The sequence below is a fragment of the Sprattus sprattus genome (assembly GCF_963457725.1).
Source record: "Sprattus sprattus genome assembly, chromosome: 8".
NCBI classification, from domain to species: Eukaryota; Metazoa; Chordata; class Actinopteri; order Clupeiformes; family Clupeidae; genus Sprattus; species Sprattus sprattus.
Window position 1 is genome coordinate 17664631 of NC_137927.1, and position 19893 is coordinate 17684523.

Here is a 19893-nt window from a genome sequence, read left to right on the forward strand (position 1 = left end):
GATACAAATGGAAGTGATCAAATTGTGAGCATCACAAGGGTTGATGTTAATGTGTCCCTGCGGACCCATTACTACTTTTATGGCAGGTTGCTATGAAAGGCTTTTAGTACATTGTTCGGTCTCTTGCAGCACTAACTTGTGTTTTAAACTAACTTAAACTTAAACTAAATGTTTGAAACAGGCCTTGTGAGGGGCATGGCTTGCATCATTTTGCACCACACTGAGTCATTAGGCCTTATGCACACTCAAGGGGCATTCACTTTACAGAATGAAATGTAAGTAAGCGGTCATTAATAGGCTACCAATTATTTATACAGAGTCGAGGTGACACAAGACTAAACTATCTCGACTGAAATCTAGGTCTAATCAAATCCATACAGCTAACTCACTAATTTAGTGGAGTTCTGGTTGAGTTCTTAACTGACACTTCACCAATGAAAGATAATGAGTTTATGTGCATTTGAATAGGCTATATCCTATTAAAGACTCCAATCTATGATGTGGCGGTCAAATTTCTATGGAGACAAGGCAGTGAGGACTTAGATAGTAGGCTAAATTATCTCCCATTTTGGACAAAAAATATTGACTACCTGTAAATTATGTATTATATGTCCAACACTTTTCAAGAGGTAGACTTACAAAGTTAGAGGTGTTTATGATGTTAAACCCCAAACCCCATCGTATTCTTATGCGTACTCTGTAGCCTATAATGTACAGACTATTCATAGCCGAGACATTCAGAAATTCAGACCAGTAACCTTTCCCCTACTTTCACTGTCAGCGCACTACACTATTCTCACGCCTTCGCGTTAAGACACATCTCATTCAAACTACTAGCAGAGGAAGCTTCTCTAGAGAGCAAGGTAATGCTGTATTCAGGTTCCTCTTTCCTAACGCATGCTTTTATTAAGACAGGTAAAACCACGGGGGAAAAACTGTTTTGATTAAGGCGAGATGAATGTTTGTTTACAAACATGAAGCTGGTGTGTTTGCTAGTGAGCCGCCGATAGCTATCCTGGCTGCAGTAGTTGGCTGACTATGACTTCAAGGAAGTATGGTTCTTACCTAACGTTCAGTAGACATTCTGCTTGTTTTGCCTCAGTAAACACAAAGTCAGTAGTATAAATAAGTGCAGAAAGTGCAAGTCCTACTAGCTTTAACACCAATAGTTATAGTTCACAAACGGAGAGAGTACACGGTAGCCACTAGCTGTGATGATACTTGCTAGCTTTATGCCATTGGTTTTCATTGTGTTCATGCTACGATGCTAACCTGTCAATGTTGCCACTGGAAATAGAAGTGAATATCGAAAGTGTTTGACTGTGCCGCGTACGTATTGCCTTAATGTATTTGGTAATACCATTCTGATTTCCAGCTCACACAGAAACTACCATCGTATCAATGTAGTTGCCTTAGTATTTTATAGAGCAGTTCATTTGCTGGAGTCGGGTTGTACACACCCATGCCAAGCATACTCGTATGACCCTTTACCTAGTTTACGAACGCTCCCGTGGTGTGTTGTATTTACGTCATTATGTCATGTGAAGTCGTGTGTTGGACCAGCTGGGATGTGGACATGGAGGGTCAAAGGTGTGTACTTGAGGTGGAAACGGTTACTTTGACCTAAGTGGAGTTGTTTAGAGCTCAGGGTTCAATATGGGTCTATGGTGTCAGTCTGAATGGATACCATACAATTATAAACTAATCAAAAGGCAGGAGCCCAGTCATGCATAATATAAAACTTATCTTAATAACTCTCCAACATGTTCCTTTAATCAAAGCAATCTTGTGAGGGCTATCAGTGTTCTATAATTCAAGTGAACTACCAGCAGAGTGACTCATTCTTCCTTGACAAATGTAAGGACCTAGGTTGTTGGTAAATTAAGAATGTCGTAAGCGTATTATTGACATCAGGAGTTTGCCATTTAGTAGTATTGTACTGTGTATAACATTTTATGGTTCTGCAAAGTACAAAAACATCTGCTAAATACCTTAATCATATCCATGACCATTTTTGCCTATAGAATGGGTAGGGGGATTGTTACTTTTATGGGGATTTGTCCATTTTCTTTAGAATGTATTATTGCTTGCATACACACCTCACTTGATGCAGTAGCAAGACTTAGAGATGACATTTGTGTGACCCCTTCACCTCATCTCTCTGCATGGGGGGGCAGGTACAGTGCAGGGTACAGTTACACATAGCACAGTCACATTGTGGCAGCTCTGAACCCCTGGGTGCCTGGCTTCAGGACTTTAGTCAGCTGAGGTGTCATTACCCTTATCTTTGGTGTTATGCAATCACCTGCTATGACAGCATTTTGATATCAAATTACTACATCTTAAGGTAATAGTAAGGCTTGACGGAGTTTATTTTTGTTAATAATTTGTTGAGTGTTTATGTCAATGGTTGATTTCTGTGTTTTACATGTTTGTGTTCTATCCCTTACTTTAATGGCTGATCACTGGGTGTTTGCTGAAAGCTCCAAGAGCACACGTGTATTCATCTCCTCTCTTGTTTATTTCCTACTTCTCTTTTTGACAGTTGTTTGTACAACTATGTAACTGTGGTGATCAAGAAAGATAAGCTGGCGTCAAATGTTACGTTAAAGGTGTAAGATTCTGAATGTTTGCCTACATTATTCTGCGACAATGAATTACATGTCAAGCCTGGATTGGTTTGGAGGAAGTGCTCTGATCTGTCTTGTCTTCTGATAGATTTCTCTGTCTTGATAACGATAAGACTTGACTGTTGACTGTAAACAGACAAACCAGTGGAGTCAGTGTAAAGCCTTGCGTAATCACTCAGTCCTTATTTATGGCTGCTCCACTCCAGTACAGGTAGTCCAGACTCTCAAGTGCCACACACGAGTCCAAGTGGCAGCTGCGCCTGTGAAGGATGTTATCAAGGCTCGCTCGCTGTGTCTCCAGCGCCTGCATATCTAGGGCAACCCGGCAGGTGGTGAACGGCCATGGGAAACGCAGACTGCCGGCCGTCCCCGTGGTCCCGTACGCGCGAGGTCACCAGACGCTCGCCACTGCTACCTCGTCCCTTCCTGTGGTCGGGGCCACTCCGGTGGTGAGGCACGCCCGCACCCTGGAGCGGGAGAGGCTGCTGCAGGTGGAGTGGGAGGACGGCAGCTGCAGCCTGTACCCCTTCACCTGGCTGCGGGACAACTGCCAGTGCCCCCTGTGCACCCTGCAGTCGGCCCAGGCACGGAGTCTGCCGCTTGCCCAGCTGGACGTACACACCGGGGTGGACAGTGTTCAGGTCACGGAAAACAACAAGGTACAACCACGGTGCAGCACCTTTCAATTAATTGCGCATTTGCGATCACAGTAATCTCTCTTTTCACACAGAGATATAGACCTATAATCTCCAATTTATTATAGAGAAAGAGATTACGAGAGCATGTTGGTATAACTGAAGGGGCAGCTGAATCTGGGTATGTTCAACTCTTAAGCTCAGAGATCTGTTTTTCATTAATCAAAGCCTTAAAAGTACAAAAGCAGTAAGATATGGTTTTAGCGATATACAATACTAATAAGTACTAGTTTGTACTAGCCTAACTGATATCTGAACAGTGCCAGAGTGTGTGAGAGTAGTGCTATGAACCAACAGGGCCAGATCTTTGTTTTTGAGGGTTAATGGAAACTAGAATCCTTCCATAGTTCCATATTCCATATTGAACGCACTCCCTGCCCAGCGGCTCTGTCGCTGCCATGTGATCTAAACCTAACTAACAGTACGTCTTTTTTTGCCCTTGTTTGTGTTTGTGTGTGCTATGATGTTTGTTCTTCTATTATGATGATAAAGGTGATTCATTTATTTACTTTCCCATACAGGTTTCTGTAATATGGCCTGACCAGCACAGCAGTGAGTTTGATCCTAACTGGCTGAAGAAACGTTGCTTTTCACCAGAGGCAAGGCAAGCTAGACAAGAGGAGCTTTTCCTTAATGGTATGTGCTGTTCTGTCAGGCTTACAAAACAACAACAACAATAATAATGTATTTAATTTAAAAGCGAATTTCATGACTCCCAAGGTCACTTCACATATTCAACAAACTCTGAAAAGTAGCCTAACAATAATAATAGGGGAAATATATAAATATTAAAATGTACAAAACTAAAGAGGTCACAAGACACAGTGGGTAATAGGTTAGCTTCCCTACAGTTGGGTGATAATGTGGAGACACAAACAGACGGTTGTGTTTACCTGCCCAAAGTTGATTGGGGTGACATTTCCCCTTGAATGCCGACTGACATCCAGAACCTCGATGCATGAAGTGATTATGCAAAGCATTCCCAGTGTGTAGAGGTGAACAATGTCAAGGCCAAGGTTGACAGCCGTGGTAAAAATGGAGTCGTTGTAGATTGGGCAATCTTCTAGCCTGGATACCAGCCTGAACTCCGCCCACAAAATTTTTGGTCTGGGAGATTCAGTCTGGAATCGAGCTAGTTGGGAGGGTTTAAACGTTTCAAAAATGTTGAGAAAGCAATCTAAACCAATCAAATTGTAAGGGCGGGCTTTATACGTTGATGGACAGATGACCTGATGATAGATAGAATACCGGTATACATCGAACAAAGATGGCGCCGTCTCGGGAGCTTAGTGGGACATATTTGATATGATTTAAGCTATCTACACGACTTTTTTTATGTCTACATTGACTCGGTTAGTTGTGTATACGCAACACCAATGTTGCCTAGGATTGTAGGTTTTAACTTAAGCACTCTAGACCATTATTGAAAGGTTATGCTAACAGCGTAGACAAAAAAAACATTGAAACCAATGGTAGCTTCTAGCCTTGAGTGCTAATTAAGTAACGTGAGCAGGCATATCTCAACAGATATTGACAGCGCATTCATTTTGAAAGAGGAACAGAGAAACGCGATCAAGGCATTTGTCGATTGAAAAGATGTTTTTGCCGTCCTTCCTACGGGATCAGGTCAAAGTTTAATCTATCGTAATAATAGCCTACTACGTTGCTCTGATTGGTTCTAGGTATCCAATTCAGCGAAGAGGAATTTTCTTTCCTGGTTCGTTGAAACACGCCCCATAATCACAGCCCAGTGGTCCGGTCTCAGACTCATATTCTGACTAGAATTATGAGTATGACATCGTCAGGCTAGCAATCTTCATGACACCAGCAGGAAAAAACTCTGAACTTGTCTGAACTTGGCCATGACTGCAGGAGACTCAGAAGGTGTCCCCCAGTTAGGATACAGCCACCCAACATGTCTCTCCACACAGGAAGCCAGATAGTCCATGTATGATATTGAGCAGTTGGTATTATATCACCAGATGTGCCATTCAGCTCTTCACCTAACACAGTTGTTAAGATTAACAGGACCATTCTCAGAAGTTAACTTAGTAGGCAATGTGTGAAAATAAATAATAACCCCTACATGCAACAGTTTAACTTTTTATTATTAGTTTAAGTTTGCACATATGCCTTGCTTGCTTTCCCCCATATTCATTGTGTCCATGGCGGGGTAACAGGAGCAAGTCAATCTTGAAGCTACACACATTAGTGACATTTGTGTAACCCCTTGCAGGAGAGATCAATCTTGCCTCTATAGCCCTACATTTAGGTCCAGAAGGACCTAAAGGAGCAGCACACACCTTTTCCTCCCATAGGACATGATTGTGTATGTTATCCTAAGGGTAATGGATTATGTGTTTGTCCAGCATTGTTGCTGCAGGAGTGTAATGTCTAGTGCTACTGAGTTGAGTCTCAGGTGGCCCCTTCCACGCAGTCTAGGGTGCCGTCAGCCAAACCCCCCCCCCCCCCCCCCCCCCCCACGATTGTTGTGTTAGCCCCTGACTGGTGGAAACGAGCGCTCTCCACTTCAGGCCTTCTTCAGGCTGCCCCCACTCCCGGCTCCAGGGGTTTCCGCCCCTGACCGCTGCCAGCTCAGCAGCGGGAGCGATCTCTCCCTAGATGAGGAGCCGAACATGTGCTCCCCGCGCTCCCCACTTCCCTCCTTCTCTGGGTTTAATTAGATCCTCCTGAGGGACACGCCGAAATTCCTTCCCCTTACGTGGAAGAAGAAGCAGAAAAAAATCTCTGGAAAGGGTTCTGTTTTTCGAGCGGTTGGAAGCCTGCAAGGTGCTGCCGTGCTCTCCCTAGGTGGACCTCTCTGGGCCTCAGTGGGGGTCACGGTCGACACTGGCATTCCTTGTCATTCAGTGCGAGCTTGTGTTCATAAACGACTTCCTGTTTGTGGAAGCGGCGCGCAGGCTAAGCTGAAGGGAGCTGCCTCACATGTCTTATAAATCACTAGAACTACTCTCATTTGGATCGCACTAAACATTTATTTATGGGTCTTGTGCTTGTAGGCTTTCTTCATCAAAGCATGCTAACCACAAATATGTGTTGTCGACAGCATTTATTTAAACATTGTATTGTAAACAAATACTTTATGTTTGTCATTACCTTATATTGTTGTTCGGTTGTAAGATGGTGGTGTAAGATGTATTCATGTGGCATTCTAGTGTGATGTATTATTTTTATAATTATTACTACAAAGAGCTTTTAGATATAAAGTGCCAAATTGAATTTATTAAGTATTGTTATGGTCAGCGTGAAGTCAGTTGCATAGCTTTCCACCCCCTCTGTTGAAGTGATAAGATGTAAGATTATAGCCCATAAATCAGGCAAAGAAAGCCTGAGAAAAACAAGGCTCCACGTGCGGGGCCGTCTAGCAGGACTGGGTTTTGTGTGGAAAGTTTCTCTCAGCTTCCTGCCTTGGCCATATGGAATAGAGATTGGGGGGAATACGAGTTGAGGGGGCTCCTCTACTCGTAACCGCACACACAAGCCCATCTCTCTGTCTCATTCTCTCAGTGGGCGCAACCCAAAGAACACTGAGGACTGTGTCAACGAATCAACAGGCCTTCACTAATTGACGTGACCGGCGGTGTCCAGGCAAGCCATAAATTATCTGGACAAACTGTTTCTTGTTTGTGTCAGTTCAGGCTTTCAGTGCCATCACCGCACAGACCAGTTTGGCATAGTCGTTCCCTTTGAGGTCCTCCTAGTTAATTTCCATCCCCAACAACTTGAGAATCAAGGGCAACTCCGTCAATGCAGAATGAAGCGTGCTACATGAGTTCAGATTGTAGGCTCTCTGAATTGGACATAAATCAAATGGAACGAATAGCATAGCAATGAAGTGAGGAATCTGTTTCTGAGTAAGGGAAAATGACTAAAATGAACAACTGGGCCGCCAGAAGTTATAGCCGCATCTTGTGTATTGTTCCCGATTAGCCATGGGGTGTGCGAATTTATCAGAGAACATGATTCCAGAACATGATGTCATATAAGCTCTCCAGCACATCTCCCGTAGAGAAGGAAGGAATTGTGCCCCGAGTCACGAGGAAACGTGGGAGTAGAAGGGAGTGGAAATCAAGTAGTGAGGGATCACATTAAGAATGCGTCTTTCTTTAAGATGGAATAAATTGTGTGATTTAAAAGACACAAGGGACCGTGCAGAAAGGCTTAAATGGGAATCCAATCACTCGACCATAGGTGATGCTTTGGTAATGGAGGTCGTAAAATGTCAAATAAACAATGGGGGTCTCACCTGGCCGGCGTGTAAAAACATGCTCCTTTGACCCATGGAGCCGACTGCTTCTGTGTTGACAGCCTCGGGCAAGTTGTCCATGCCCTTTTGAGTCTCCTTCCATCAGTGACATGGAGCGCTTCCTCCCCATCCTGTGCTCTTTGAACCCCTGCCTTTATGGATGGTTGGGTTAGGGTTAGGTTTAGGGTCAGGGTGAAGACATGCCGTTTGCTTTGGCTAAGAGTCCACTGTGGTTTCCTTCATCTTTACGACATTTCCCTCCGGCCATTGAACTAATCCCCCTTGCAGACTGTCTGTTTGCTATCCTGTTACTCTCTGCATCACTGTCCCAGTGTCAATCTCTTCTATGGGACTTTCCTTCTTTTACGCTTCTTTCATTCTTTCTTCAGTCAAGTGGTTCTTTTGGACAAACACAATGATTTCTCCCTTACCATTTCATGGTTTTGATTTGGTAGACTGTACTAAATTGAATGGTATATCATGGGTTTGCCAGTTTCATGAAATTCTGTGCGGGCCTGTACACCAGAAGCTAATCAATCTTTTTTTTTAACTGTAATATTTCATTGAAATTATTCTTTGATCTCCCCCCTCAATATCAGATTTCCCTTTTTGATAATAGCCATCTGGTCATTGCAGTGCCCTGTGACTTTTTCCCCATCTGTTAAGGTCATCTGGTCTTAGAGCTCCCATCTCGTCTTTAACGTAGAGGCCTGTCTGGAAAATAATCTCCCCTGAATACAGCGTCCCACACTGAAGAATAGGCTCCTTTAAGAATTAAGCCCAAAAGCCCTGTTTACCCTCTAACCTAAAATGTGCTGTAAAAAGGTTGGCCTGTTCTGTTCTTAGAGGTGGTGGTTGTAGAAAAGGGGTGTGTGGCTGAAGAGAAAAGGCTAGACACTGAGGGCTTTGTGAGTGGGGGCAGGCAGGTACTATCTCATACACCAGGGAGCAGTTTGCTCCACTTGGACCAAGTTTCAGGGATCGCTAGTACAAACCTAATGATCTCAATCAACTTCTCTCTGGCTTGTGCTTGGGGATGTATGCCAACAGCATCTGCAGTTGATAATTGTGCTGTTGCCTGTTACGATAAGGAACAGTATCCAAAATAATAGACGAATCATTCCCTGAAGCAGTCGCCAAAAAGATCACTGTGATCGGAGTTGTAGACAGTGCAGAACAGAACTGTGCTCTTTCAAAAGAGCCCTCATCTCAGCTCTACTGCTTAGCTATGCCACTGTCATTGGGGGACACTGTTTTCCCCCTGTGTCTTCTGTGATGGCTGCCTTATCTGTCTGCCACCCTCAGGAGCGTCAGATTTGGTCACCTTGTCTGGAAATCTCACCAGAGCAGACCCAGAGGAGGGAGTAGACAAAGAATGCCTTCACTCTGCTCCTTCGTTCCTTGTCCACGCACAAAAAACACACACACATACTCTTTGCTCGGGACCAGCTGGAAAATATAAAAAATAAGAAAAGAATTAGGGAGACTAATCTCTGAGTAGCTCAGCAGAGTCCGTGTAAGGGAAATTGCTCCAGAATGGCCAGCATTGCTGCAGCCATGCCAGGAAACCGTAGCGGCAAATTTGCGATCGGTGAGAAAGGGAATGTGAAGCATTACACGGCAATAAGCATGGAACACTGGGACAGCACCATCTGAACCTCCCCACCCTGGGCTCCTGGCCCAGCCGCTCTCTCTCTCTCTCTCTCGTTCTGTTTCTCTCTTTCTTTCTCACTTTTTGTCTCTCTCTCCCTCTCTAGCTACGGATCTTCTGATGAATGAGTCTGAATGAGAATGAAACTCTCCTATCTTGCTCTAACCCCCCCCCCCCCAACCCTCCTCTTGCATCCCATGATGATTTTTCTTTTGCTCTGGTCTGCTCTCCACATCTCTCTCTCTCTCTCTTTCCACATCTCCCCTCTCTCCACATCACCCCTTCTTTCTCCACATCTCTCTCTCTCTCTCTTTCTCTCTTTCTCTCTCTTTCTCTGTTGATGGCTTTACATCACTTTCCCCCTGTAATGCTCCAGCTGTAATGTGCACATGACAGCTGTAGGCGATTAGGAGCGTGGGGTACCTTCCCATGGAGTGGAGGGGAGCGAGAGAGAGGGAGAGGTAGAAAGAGGGAGAGGGAGAGAGGGAGACAGAGAGAGAGAGGAGAGAGAAGGAGAGAGGGAGAGAAAGAGGAGGGAGAGGGAGAGAGGGAGACAGAGAGAGAGAGAGAGAAGGAGAGAGGGTGAGGGAGACAGACAGAGAGAAGCGGAGAGAGAGAGGGAGACAGACAGAGAGAAACAGCGAGAGAGAGAGAGAGGGAGAGAGAAACCGAGAGAGAGAGAGAGAGGGAGAGAGAAACAGAGAGAGAGGGGAGAGAGAATCAGAGAGAGAGAGAGAGAGGGAGAGAGAAACAGAGAGAGAGAGAGGGAGAGAGGGTGAGGTAGACAGAGAGAGAGAGCGAGAGAAAGGGAGAGAGAGATTGCGATGACTGAACAGGGATGACTGTTTCCTCTGTGGCTTTGGCCGGAATGTAGACAAGGTGTGCTTGGTGCTCAGACGTGTAACATGAGCTCGGGGCCACGTGTTCTCCTGTACGTCTTGACTGATCCATACAGTATGCCGGTGAACAGGAGATGATGCACTGTTCAACTTACAAGACGGATATTACAGCAATGTCAGACTTTCCAAATGTCTGACTTGGAAAAGGTGATTTTAGATGGCTTTTTATAATGACACCCATCTGTGCACTGAAACCACAGCAGCAGAGCCATACAGTCAGATTGACTGAAGGACAAGACAGATGACGGGATGCTGTTGTCAAACTGCCTTTGTGTATTCCATGCAAGATTTCCACCCCATCTATGCATGCTGCCAGTGCCAAGCATTGAGGTTTGGGTGCTGTGATCCTAGTGGACTTGAAGATGGATGGCCTCTACCTAAGAAACAACCAACTGGCAGAGGAAGACTAGATAATTCAGGAATTGTGGTGGGGTTTTTCAGTCTAAGGAATGTGGAAAGTTTAACACTTCACTCTTGCAGGGAACCTATTCTGGCATAATTCTGAAGAGAACATCAACAGAAAAGTGTCCAATCCTATTTCTTACGCCAGTAATTTAAAATATTTTTTCAGTGGTAAATAAATAGTTTGTAGATAGTGATAGACTTCATGGTCTACATTTACTGCCGTATAACTTTGAATAATCGTGTCTGAGGTATCGGTTTAATAGAATTATTAGTCCATGAGTGAAACAATTCCACCTGAAAGGGTCTATGGCAGATTAAGAGGACTGAAATGAATATCATAATTCTATATGCCTTTAGAAAGGCTTCATTTTGTGATCATATAGGCTAACAATTTCCATATCAGTGCTTCCACAATCACATCACATTATTGTGTATCCACGCCATTTGATTCCTCCAAGTGTCCTCTGACACGGATGAGTGACTTTCTGCCATGAGATGGGAGATGAGAGCAGAGCAGAGCACTATGTCAGATCCGCAGATGAGTAGAGAGCAGAGAGCAGAGATGTGCTCTGCAGCTGTGGAGAAGCCGGTCGCCACTGGAGAGCGTCTATGGAAAAACGGCAGTCCTGCCAGCAGGGCAAGCCAAGAGAGTTTCCACAGTCGGGAGTTCTCGAAAGCAGGTCGTCTCCCCTCACAAACTGTTCCGACCACCGTGTTCTGGCCCCTTCTCCTGACAAGACATTCTGTTTAATGCACATCCGTGCAGGGGCGCATTGCTGTGCACTCTCACGCTCTCTCACACACACACACACGTAATTGAATCTCTCAACGCCTCTGTTTTCTCTTTCTCTCCTCGTTTGATTGAGTCGGCTCTTTAGGCCAGTTCTACGGTTGACAAACTGCAGCCTCTAAATGTCTAAGCCCCGGCATCTCTGTAAACACACGGGTGGTTATTAACTCATCATTAAGATCTACGGGGTCTAGACTTCCAGTTATTTCTAAATGCAAACATGTGTGCCTGAGCGGGCTGTCTCCTGATCCGCAGTGCTTCTGGCTGAATGCTCCTGGCCCGCTTCAGAGTGATTTAGAGCGACAATATGTTTTAATGTCGCGGCGTAATCAAATCATAGGATAACGACACTTCCTGTCTTGTTTGCACGGCAGAGCGCGAGTATTGGGACTCTGGCCTGCGGATCCCCACGGCGAACTTCGAGGAGGTCCTCCACGACGACAAGGCCGCGCTGGACTGGCTGCTGGCGCTGCGGCGTGTGGGCATCGTCTACCTCAAGGGGGCGCCGGTGGAGCAGGGTCAGGTGGCCCGTCTGAGCGAGCGGATTGGCTACCTGAGGCTGACCTTCTACGGGTGAGTGGAGCAGCTCTGTCCATGAAAGTGTAAAGTATGTACTTAATGTATGTGGTCTATTCGGTATCAGTGGTACCTAGCATGGATTTTGGTTTAACAGACAGTGGTGGTTTGAGGCTGAGACAAATTAACCCCCAGAAAGGCCTCCTCCATGATGTAGAGAGGGCTCTGGCCGGGGGCCTTGTAGTTTCCGAGTCGAGGGTCCCAGTGGCCTCCAGAGCAGTGGCTTGCAGAGTGATTTACCACACCGCCGCGCTCAGCGCTGGCCTGGGATCAGCCAAGGCAGCGCCAGCCGGGGGAATTACCTGACACGGTCTATTCGGAGACGGGAACAAAAATCAGCGCGCCTGCCAGCGCATGAGCTCATGGCAGTGGTAGCTGTGGGCTGACTGGAGCAGGGAAGGGGCTTGTTGCTATTACTGAGGCCTTTACAGGCCATCCCCGCCCTGTCTCTTGTTTTTTTCTTTGTCTTTTTTTCTCTTTCGCTCTGACTCTCTCTCTCTCTGACTCTCTCTCTCTCTCTCTCTCTCTCTCTCTCTCTCTCTCACACACACACACACACACACACACACACACACACACACACACACACACACACACACCCCCACACACACACACCCACACCCACACCGATACACACAAACAGCGCACACTCATACAACTCCTCCCTCTTGTTAGATCATCGGAGCCAACGGTTTAGTTCAAGCATCAAAGTAGCCCAGCAGATGTGGGCCACCAGGCTGTGGGCCTTTGGAGGCCAGAGTGGTGTCCTCCCCACTGACCCTCGCTGAAGAGCTTAATCCTCCCATTCAAGCCACTCAGTCGCTCTTGGATCTGAACCGCTTCACTCTTGAAAAACCACTAATCTGACTGGACAGCGGTTGTCTGATCTACAGCACTGGTTTAGCAGTCCAGCTTTTGACACAGAACTCAGCTACTACTTTGGTCAGGAGTAGTGTGTGTGAGAGCTAGAGAGAGGAGAGAGAGAGAGAGAGAGGCCGCAAGAGAAACAGATAGAGTCACATGCTCAAATGCTGGGGCATTATTCCAAATAGTCCAACTGTTTTTAGATCAGCAAACGCTTCTTTCTCTGTTTTTGTTCGTTGTCATAACAGTGTGAAGTGTTGTATTAAATTGTTTGGAAGGATACATTTGAGGGGTTGACTGAACCGACTGGTGTTTTGTTTTTAAAATAGTAAAAGTTCCTGAAAAAGCTCCTGAAATGTTTTTAACCCCCTGTTATTCTGGTCCTATTTCAATCTCCAGACACACATGGCAAGTGCAAGACAAACCGATGGCTAATAATGTGGCCTATACCTCTGGCAAACTGAGCCTTCACACAGACTATCCAGCACTGCACCATCCACCAGGGGTGAGAAAACACACACACACTCACTATCCAGCACTACACCATCCACCAGGGGTGAGAAAACACACACACACACACTCACCATCCAACAGGGGTGAGAAAACACACACACACACACACACACACACACACACACTCACTATCCAGCGCTGAACCATCCACCAGGGGTGAGAAAACACACACACACACACACACACCCACCCGCTATCCAGCACTACAGTAAACCATCCACCAGGGGTGGAAAAACACACACACACACACACATGCACACCCCATGTGTGTCATACACTTGTTATGCAACACACCTTTGAACCTAAACAATAGCTGACCGTTGTACAGGTGCTCCACCCAGAAAGCTTCGCCCAGATGAAAACAAAACAAACGATGTTGGAGCGACGTATGTGATCACTCATCCCACCTGCGTTTCTCTGTACATTTTGGCACCAGAGCGAACAGGCACATGTTCTGTCCTCATTCACACTCACCCAGGTCTGACCCAGTCATCCACAGGGCAGTGGGTGGGTGGCACGTGGGCCATAGCAGAGCTTTTCCTCTGTCCTCTCCATGCCCCTGTCCTCTCCATCTCATCCATATCTACCAGTATTGCCCCTGCACTCTGTCCTCTCCATCTCATCCATATCTACCAGTCTTGCCCCTGCCCCTGCTACTGCCTCTCCATCTCATCCATATCTACCAGTCTTGCCCCTGCCCCTGCTACTGCCTCTCCAGGTGGCCTGGGGCATCATGCCAGTATCGGGGGGATGGCTCTGGAGCGATCAGTCTCTAGCCGTCTGTGAAATCCCATGTGTCTATGTGTTTTCACTGGATGAAAAACAGAGGATTCTTTATGCCTCATTGGCTTCTTCCTGCAACGAGAGTGAAGGGAGGGCATGAGAAAGCGGATGGAGTCTAGAATCCAGAACCCTTCTCTGGCTTCTTCCTGCTTTTGCTTTGAGCCCTTTTTTCCCTAGAAGAGACCTTTAAAGAGTTCTGTGGTTCTTCGATTTTATGATGGCATTTAGGCCTACATTCTACATTTCTATGTGAAACCGGTACCTGTCAAAGCAAAGAAGCAGAGTTTGGGCTTTTTCTGTGGCTGTAGGCATCAGTCCTTGGTTCCTGTCTCACTGTCCCACGGTTCCTCCTCTCAGGTTCAGTTCCTGCACTGCCTGGCGCAGGCGCGGGAGGGCGGTGAGAGCGAGGTGGTGGACGGCTTCCACATGGCGGAGCTGCTGCGCCGCAGAGACCCAGAGGCCTTCCATGCGCTCACCACGCTACGCGTTGATTTCACCGACACCGGCGCCGACTACTGCGACTTCTGTGTGCAGTCCAAAAACCACATTATTGAGTGAGTCCAGAAGCGCCTCACACACACACACACAAACACACACATGTAGCCTCATATACACATCTCCCTGTCCTGTCAACACTAGCCATGCTAACGCACTGAAAAGAGTGAAAACATACTGTATGCTGCCTCAGGCTTTGGAAGTCTGGAGAGTCTATTTCTGCCATTCCCACCGTTCTCCTCGTCAGAGGGTAAAATTGGGGAATTGTGCTGCCATCTGTTGTTCAACATTGGAACTGTTTTTCTGTTCCTGGGTTCTGCTGTTTGGGTCATGTATTGGACTGTCTCTGTGTCCAAGTACAGTCTGGACCATGTGGGGAGAGTGGATAGGATCAACTACAACAATGCCACCAGAGATTCCGTGCTGGACTTTCCGCTAGACAAGGTTCAGCACTTCTACGCCTCGCTCAAGGCCTATGTAGAGCTGATGACCCAGCCTGAGAACATGGTCACCTATTCGATGGAACCAGGTGAGAGTGGCAGTGTGTGTGTGTGTCCCGTCGTACCTAGTCTTTTGGGGCCATATGTGTTTACAAAGCATGTATGAGGACAACTGTGTGGTAATTTGGACTGAATATAGGTTGGAACAATTTTGAGTTTGAAACACTTCAATGGAGGCAGAACTAACTGACATTTCAAGTTCAATCCAGAAAGTACTGAATTCACATCTTGCCCTGCAAAATGAGTGGGAGTTGGATTTATTATTACACAAAACTGTGTCCCATAAACTGATGTGATATCTGATAGTGTGTGATGATGATAGTTGTACTTTAACTAGGAACAGTTAAGAGGAAATGAGATGACTTAATGACGATGCACCCTCCTCCTGCCCCTAAAATGAGTGGGATTTAGATTAATTATTACACAAAAATGTGTCCCATAAACTCATGTGATATCTGATAGTATGTGAGGATGATAGTTGTACTTTAACTAGAAACAGTAAAGAGGAAATGAGATGACTTAATGATGATGCACCCTCCTCCTGCCCCTTCTGTGTTTGGCCAGTTGTGGCATCTCCTGCTAGACATATGCAGTGTTTCACCTTTTCTAGAGCTTTCCCAACACATAATCCCTCCCACCTCACCCAACCACAGGCGACTTGGTGACCTTCGACAACTGGCGACTGCTCCACGGCCGCAGGGACTACCTGTCTGATGCCCACTCCCGTCGACACCTGGAGGGCGCATACCTGGATTGGGACGAGGTCATGTCCCGTCTGCGGATCCTTCGGAAGGCTGTGCACGGAGACAACTAAATCAGTGACATAAGCAGCTCAGCCGGGGCAGTCTCGAGCAGGAGGCTCCTGTGCTGTGAGTGTGCACTACCAGCTCCAGCTACGCACAGTCACCTCTGCTCCCAAACTCAGTCACTTCAGTTGCCTTAAACAGACGAAAGATCTCCACCAATGGCCCTGTACTTGGTACTAAAGCCTCAAGTACATTTCATTGCTAGCTTTCTTGTCTCTCAGGGTTTTCCGTATGTTCATTCAAGTTCAACCCTTCCCAATCTGGTTGTGGCCTCGGCTTTCATTTCACATTCGTTTTACTGAGAGATGTTTAAGGTCACCAAACATGGTGGGCTATTTAGCCATATTTGTACTTGCTATTTTTTTTATGTTTTGGTGTCATGTTTTCTTTTATTTGAATGAAAAATGTATTTTGAATACAAGATCCTGTCATGGGGTATGGGAATATGCCTTAAAATCATCTTTCTATTTTAAGTATTTATAGTATACAAATTGCTATATTTTTATAAGTGTGCAGGTCTTCACTTTAGCTTTAAAGTCTTACACTTACAGTGTACAGACATCAGATCAAGTGCATTATCTACATATCCAGTAAGCTGTTTCATATGCCCCTTCATTTCCATGGTCAGAGTATAGGGCATGCCAGTAGATTGGGACGATGAAGTAGCAAAAGAACATATTTGCAGATGAGGTGGGTGTTAATAGCCTTATATCCAATAAGCCTAATAGCCAGGGCCAATTTGATTTGAAACAAGTTTTCCCTCTTCACCACATACAGTCTGGTGCAGCATTTACAATTGGTATTGGTTTACAGAAGAGCATTATCAAATAGATTTTAAGTGTGTAAATCATCCATTAACTGTCTTTCTTGTCGATCAGATTTGTCCAGACAACTTCCTCAGCACTTTGTGTCTTATTTATTTACGAGGATTGGTTTATGGTTAGTTTGACGTGTCTATGACTTACAAATATGTCTCTACTTGGGTCCCGAACAAATAGTCATTAGTCATTTGTTCTGTTAGTAAACATGTGCAATCACATACTCCTTGGTAACATGCCGTATATAGGTAGGACACAATGTGAAGTCTTAATATTCTGGAAATATGGGAATTATTACAGCTTCGATAAATGTTGGATATCTGATGATGGTTCTTTGGTTAGCAGATTTTAAATGACTGAGCTTTTGCCTATGCATGATGACGTTCTTTGTGACCTCATTTGTTTCTTGCACACATCATTAAATGACTAAATGTGATCCACAAGAAACTTGGGTTGGACATGTTTTATTTTCATATTGCCAAAGCTGTACAGGTTCTATAAATACTTTTTCTTTTAAACACTGAAATATTTACACCCAATATCGTGATTTCTTGCACGCTCACTCACGGTCTTGAAACACAGACTCAGCAGTTAAACGCTTATATTTCTCATTGCCACAACTTCTCTTTTGAACCACAGGCCATCTTTAGATCTGTTTTTGGAAACTCTTCTGCCCCTGCTGACACGAGACTTTTGGATTATTTACATTTTTAGCGGTCCGATTGGGTTTTCGGCTCAAATGTCCACTGGGCTCGACTACAACTACCACTTACAGGAAACTTTGGAGCATCTCAGACAATACCTAGTCTGTCTGTTAAAAAATGGAAAAGGATTTACAAAGGGGTTAAAATAAGATACGGGTTTACACTACTCTAATAATTCCAATCTGTGGTGCAACCTCTGAACAGATCTCCATCTTTATCTGTCCCCTCACAAACACCGTACACAGGGTTGGGGGCTCGGTTTCAGCTTCTACCGCACAAAGCGGACGTGTACGCTGAGCTTATCAGCTACGGGGGTCAGAGACGAAGAAAAAAATGCGTCTCCAAAAACAGCTCTCTCCCCTGCAGTTCATAACACCAATGTCAAGCTGTTCTCTCTCAAGCTCTGCTTTAACTCTACACAGTGGTTCTCATTGATTTCTCAACAAAATCAGGACGGCTTAAAGACGCATTCTTACAGCAGGAATGACTGGGGCCTTACGTCTCAGCGCCCCCTATAAGTAGTATTGCACATCTAGTCAAAGTCAACCACAATTTTTGTAACATTAGTTTTATCGTTTCTTTTAAAACATTGCTCAAGTGAAATATACAGCATTTTTTCTTGAAATTTTACTTCTTCTTTTTTTTTAGCATAACATGCAATTCATCACGGCTGACCACAAACATGAAACCGTTTACAGTAGAACTAGTACAGTAGTTTTGCTCTCACAGGGCACTGCTAAAGGGTTACACACAGCTTGGACCACTTTTACAGCAGATGGAGTTTGACGGATGAAACCTTTAAGAAAGACTCTCTTGTCATTCCTTGGCTGAGGCTAACTCGGGTTAACTCGAGGCTAACCATTGAGCTGGAGTCCATCTTTAAAGGTTTCATCCTGCTTTTAAGACTGTACAGATTGAAGTTTACAGTACCACTTAGCACATAGAATATTCATCACATAGTCTCTGGACAGAAATGGGAGAGGGGTAGGAGGAGGTGTTCCTGGGGTGTGTGTTTGGGAGGGGGGGCTTGGGGGGGGTCAAGGAGAGGAGAGGATTTAAGCTGAGCAAGGGCTTATACTCCTGGGCATGCCTTTGTTGATTCGCAGGGCTATGCATGGGACCTGCATGCAAGTGTAGGGCCTCTGTGTACAAAACAATGATAGGCCACAGAAACTTGACAAGGGGACCGGAGGACGCAGACACTGACCAATACAAGAGGACAGCAACGGGACAAGACCTGATTTTAAATAGCGTAGCCAGTCTCATCACCCCCTTCTCCAGAAAGACATCATATGATCAGACCCCAGAGGAGCCTCATGTGGAGGGGCCCACTTAACCAACAAACCTGGAGGGCAGGGGGATATGGAGACGGTACTGGCACAGAGAAGGATGCAGTAGTGTGAGCTTCCACGGGCTTCATATAATGCCCACAGGACGTTGTGCTATTAAAGGGGGGATTAAGGGTGGGCACTGGTCTAGCTGTGATGCAGTCAGGACTGGTCTAGAGGGCTTTAATGATGCACGTTTGGACACGGAATGGCGAGAGTAGCTTGAGCAGCAGTCCTTCCGAGGGCGGTTGGCAGGGGCGCCTGAAGGGGTGTGCGGTGTCTAGCAAGTAAGGGAACTGAGGGGGAGGAATTGTGCTGGAGAGAGGAGGATACTCAAGGGTGAGGTGTGTGTATGTGTGTGTGTGTGTGTGTGTGGGATGGGATGAGACTAGCTGGCCAGCGGCCGTGGGGACAGCAGCTTGGGTTTACCCTCCGTCTCCTTCCCCTTCACCGCCGCCACGTATGAGAAGAGACAGAGGACCGAGTAACAGATCTGGTGTGCCTGCGAGAGCCAGGAGGAAGAGGGATGGAGAGACAAGCAAAGAGTCTTTTATTCTTCTCAGCAAAGTATGGATCGTTCATGTCAAATATTGGTCTTGTACTCTGGGGTTCATTGAGTCTCTCTACTTTAACTGTCTGTTTGGCTTTTAAGAACATAGCGACACACAATGAAAATGTACTTCAGATGTTGTTCCTGTGTTTCATCAGCACGTAGCACTCACCATGGGCGTCTTGTACTTGTGGATCACCACTTCTTTAGTTTCAGGAACTACAACCACAGGTGCGAGAAACAGAACACAGAATTCAACAGTGTGTCAAAACCGAGGAGGACGGAAGGAGGCAGAGAGGAGGAGGGGAAGGAAGCAGAGAGGAGAAGGAGAGAGTGTGAGGGAGAGCTGCAGGGGGGAGGAGAGAGAGTGAGAGAGAGAGAGTGAGTGAGAGAAAGGGAGAGAGAGAGAGTGAGAGAAAGGGAGAGAGAGAGTGAGAGAGAGAGCAGGAGAAACCGTGCTGACAGGTTAGTGGCTGTCTGTGGTGAGGTGCATCTCTGATGCCATGAGTCATGCAGGTCCATTCATTGAGCACAGATCAAGATCTAAGGGGCCTTTTCATTTCATTGACTGGCAAAGAGCAGACCAACGAGACAAGTCCGTCACCCATGAAATGAAGCT

At 45.9% G+C, this 19893-nt stretch overlaps 2 protein-coding genes across 9 annotated transcripts in view; one reads left to right on the forward strand and one right to left on the reverse strand.

Annotated features, from left to right (window-relative positions):
* Nucleotides 1-797: 797 nt before the first annotated feature.
* On the forward strand, nt 798-17133 carry bbox1 (butyrobetaine (gamma), 2-oxoglutarate dioxygenase (gamma-butyrobetaine hydroxylase) 1). Of its 2 annotated transcripts, none has more exons than XM_080843866.1 (8): nt 798-863; nt 2837-3289; nt 3847-3961; nt 11712-11910; nt 13177-13282; nt 14431-14627; nt 14931-15097; nt 15722-17133. In XM_080843866.1, exons 2-8 carry the CDS (start codon nt 2900-2902, stop codon nt 15880-15882), a joined length of 1335 nt encoding a protein of 444 aa, XP_080699992.1. In that variant the 5' UTR covers nt 798-863; nt 2837-2899; the 3' UTR covers nt 15883-17133. The 2 variants fall into 2 exon arrangements, with proteins under 2 accessions (XP_080699992.1, XP_080699993.1); XM_080843867.1 differs by having other exon boundaries at nt 800-863; nt 2842-3289.
* Nucleotides 17134-17152: 19 nt separating this feature from the next.
* madd (MAP-kinase activating death domain) overlaps nt 17153-19893 on the reverse strand; it is a 49224-nt gene continuing 46483 nt past the window's right edge. For 6 of the 7 annotated variants that reach the window (XM_080843871.1, XM_080843873.1, XM_080843870.1 and 3 more), the window contains 2 exons: nt 19447-19493; nt 17153-19226 (listed from right to left, as the gene is read on the reverse strand). In XM_080843871.1, the coding sequence (XP_080699997.1) occupies nt 19113-19226; nt 19447-19493 (161 nt within the window). In that variant the 3' untranslated portion in view covers nt 17153-19112. The remainder of the gene's footprint in view (nt 19227-19446; nt 19494-19893) is intronic. The other variant, XM_080843874.1, reaches the window with a different exon arrangement.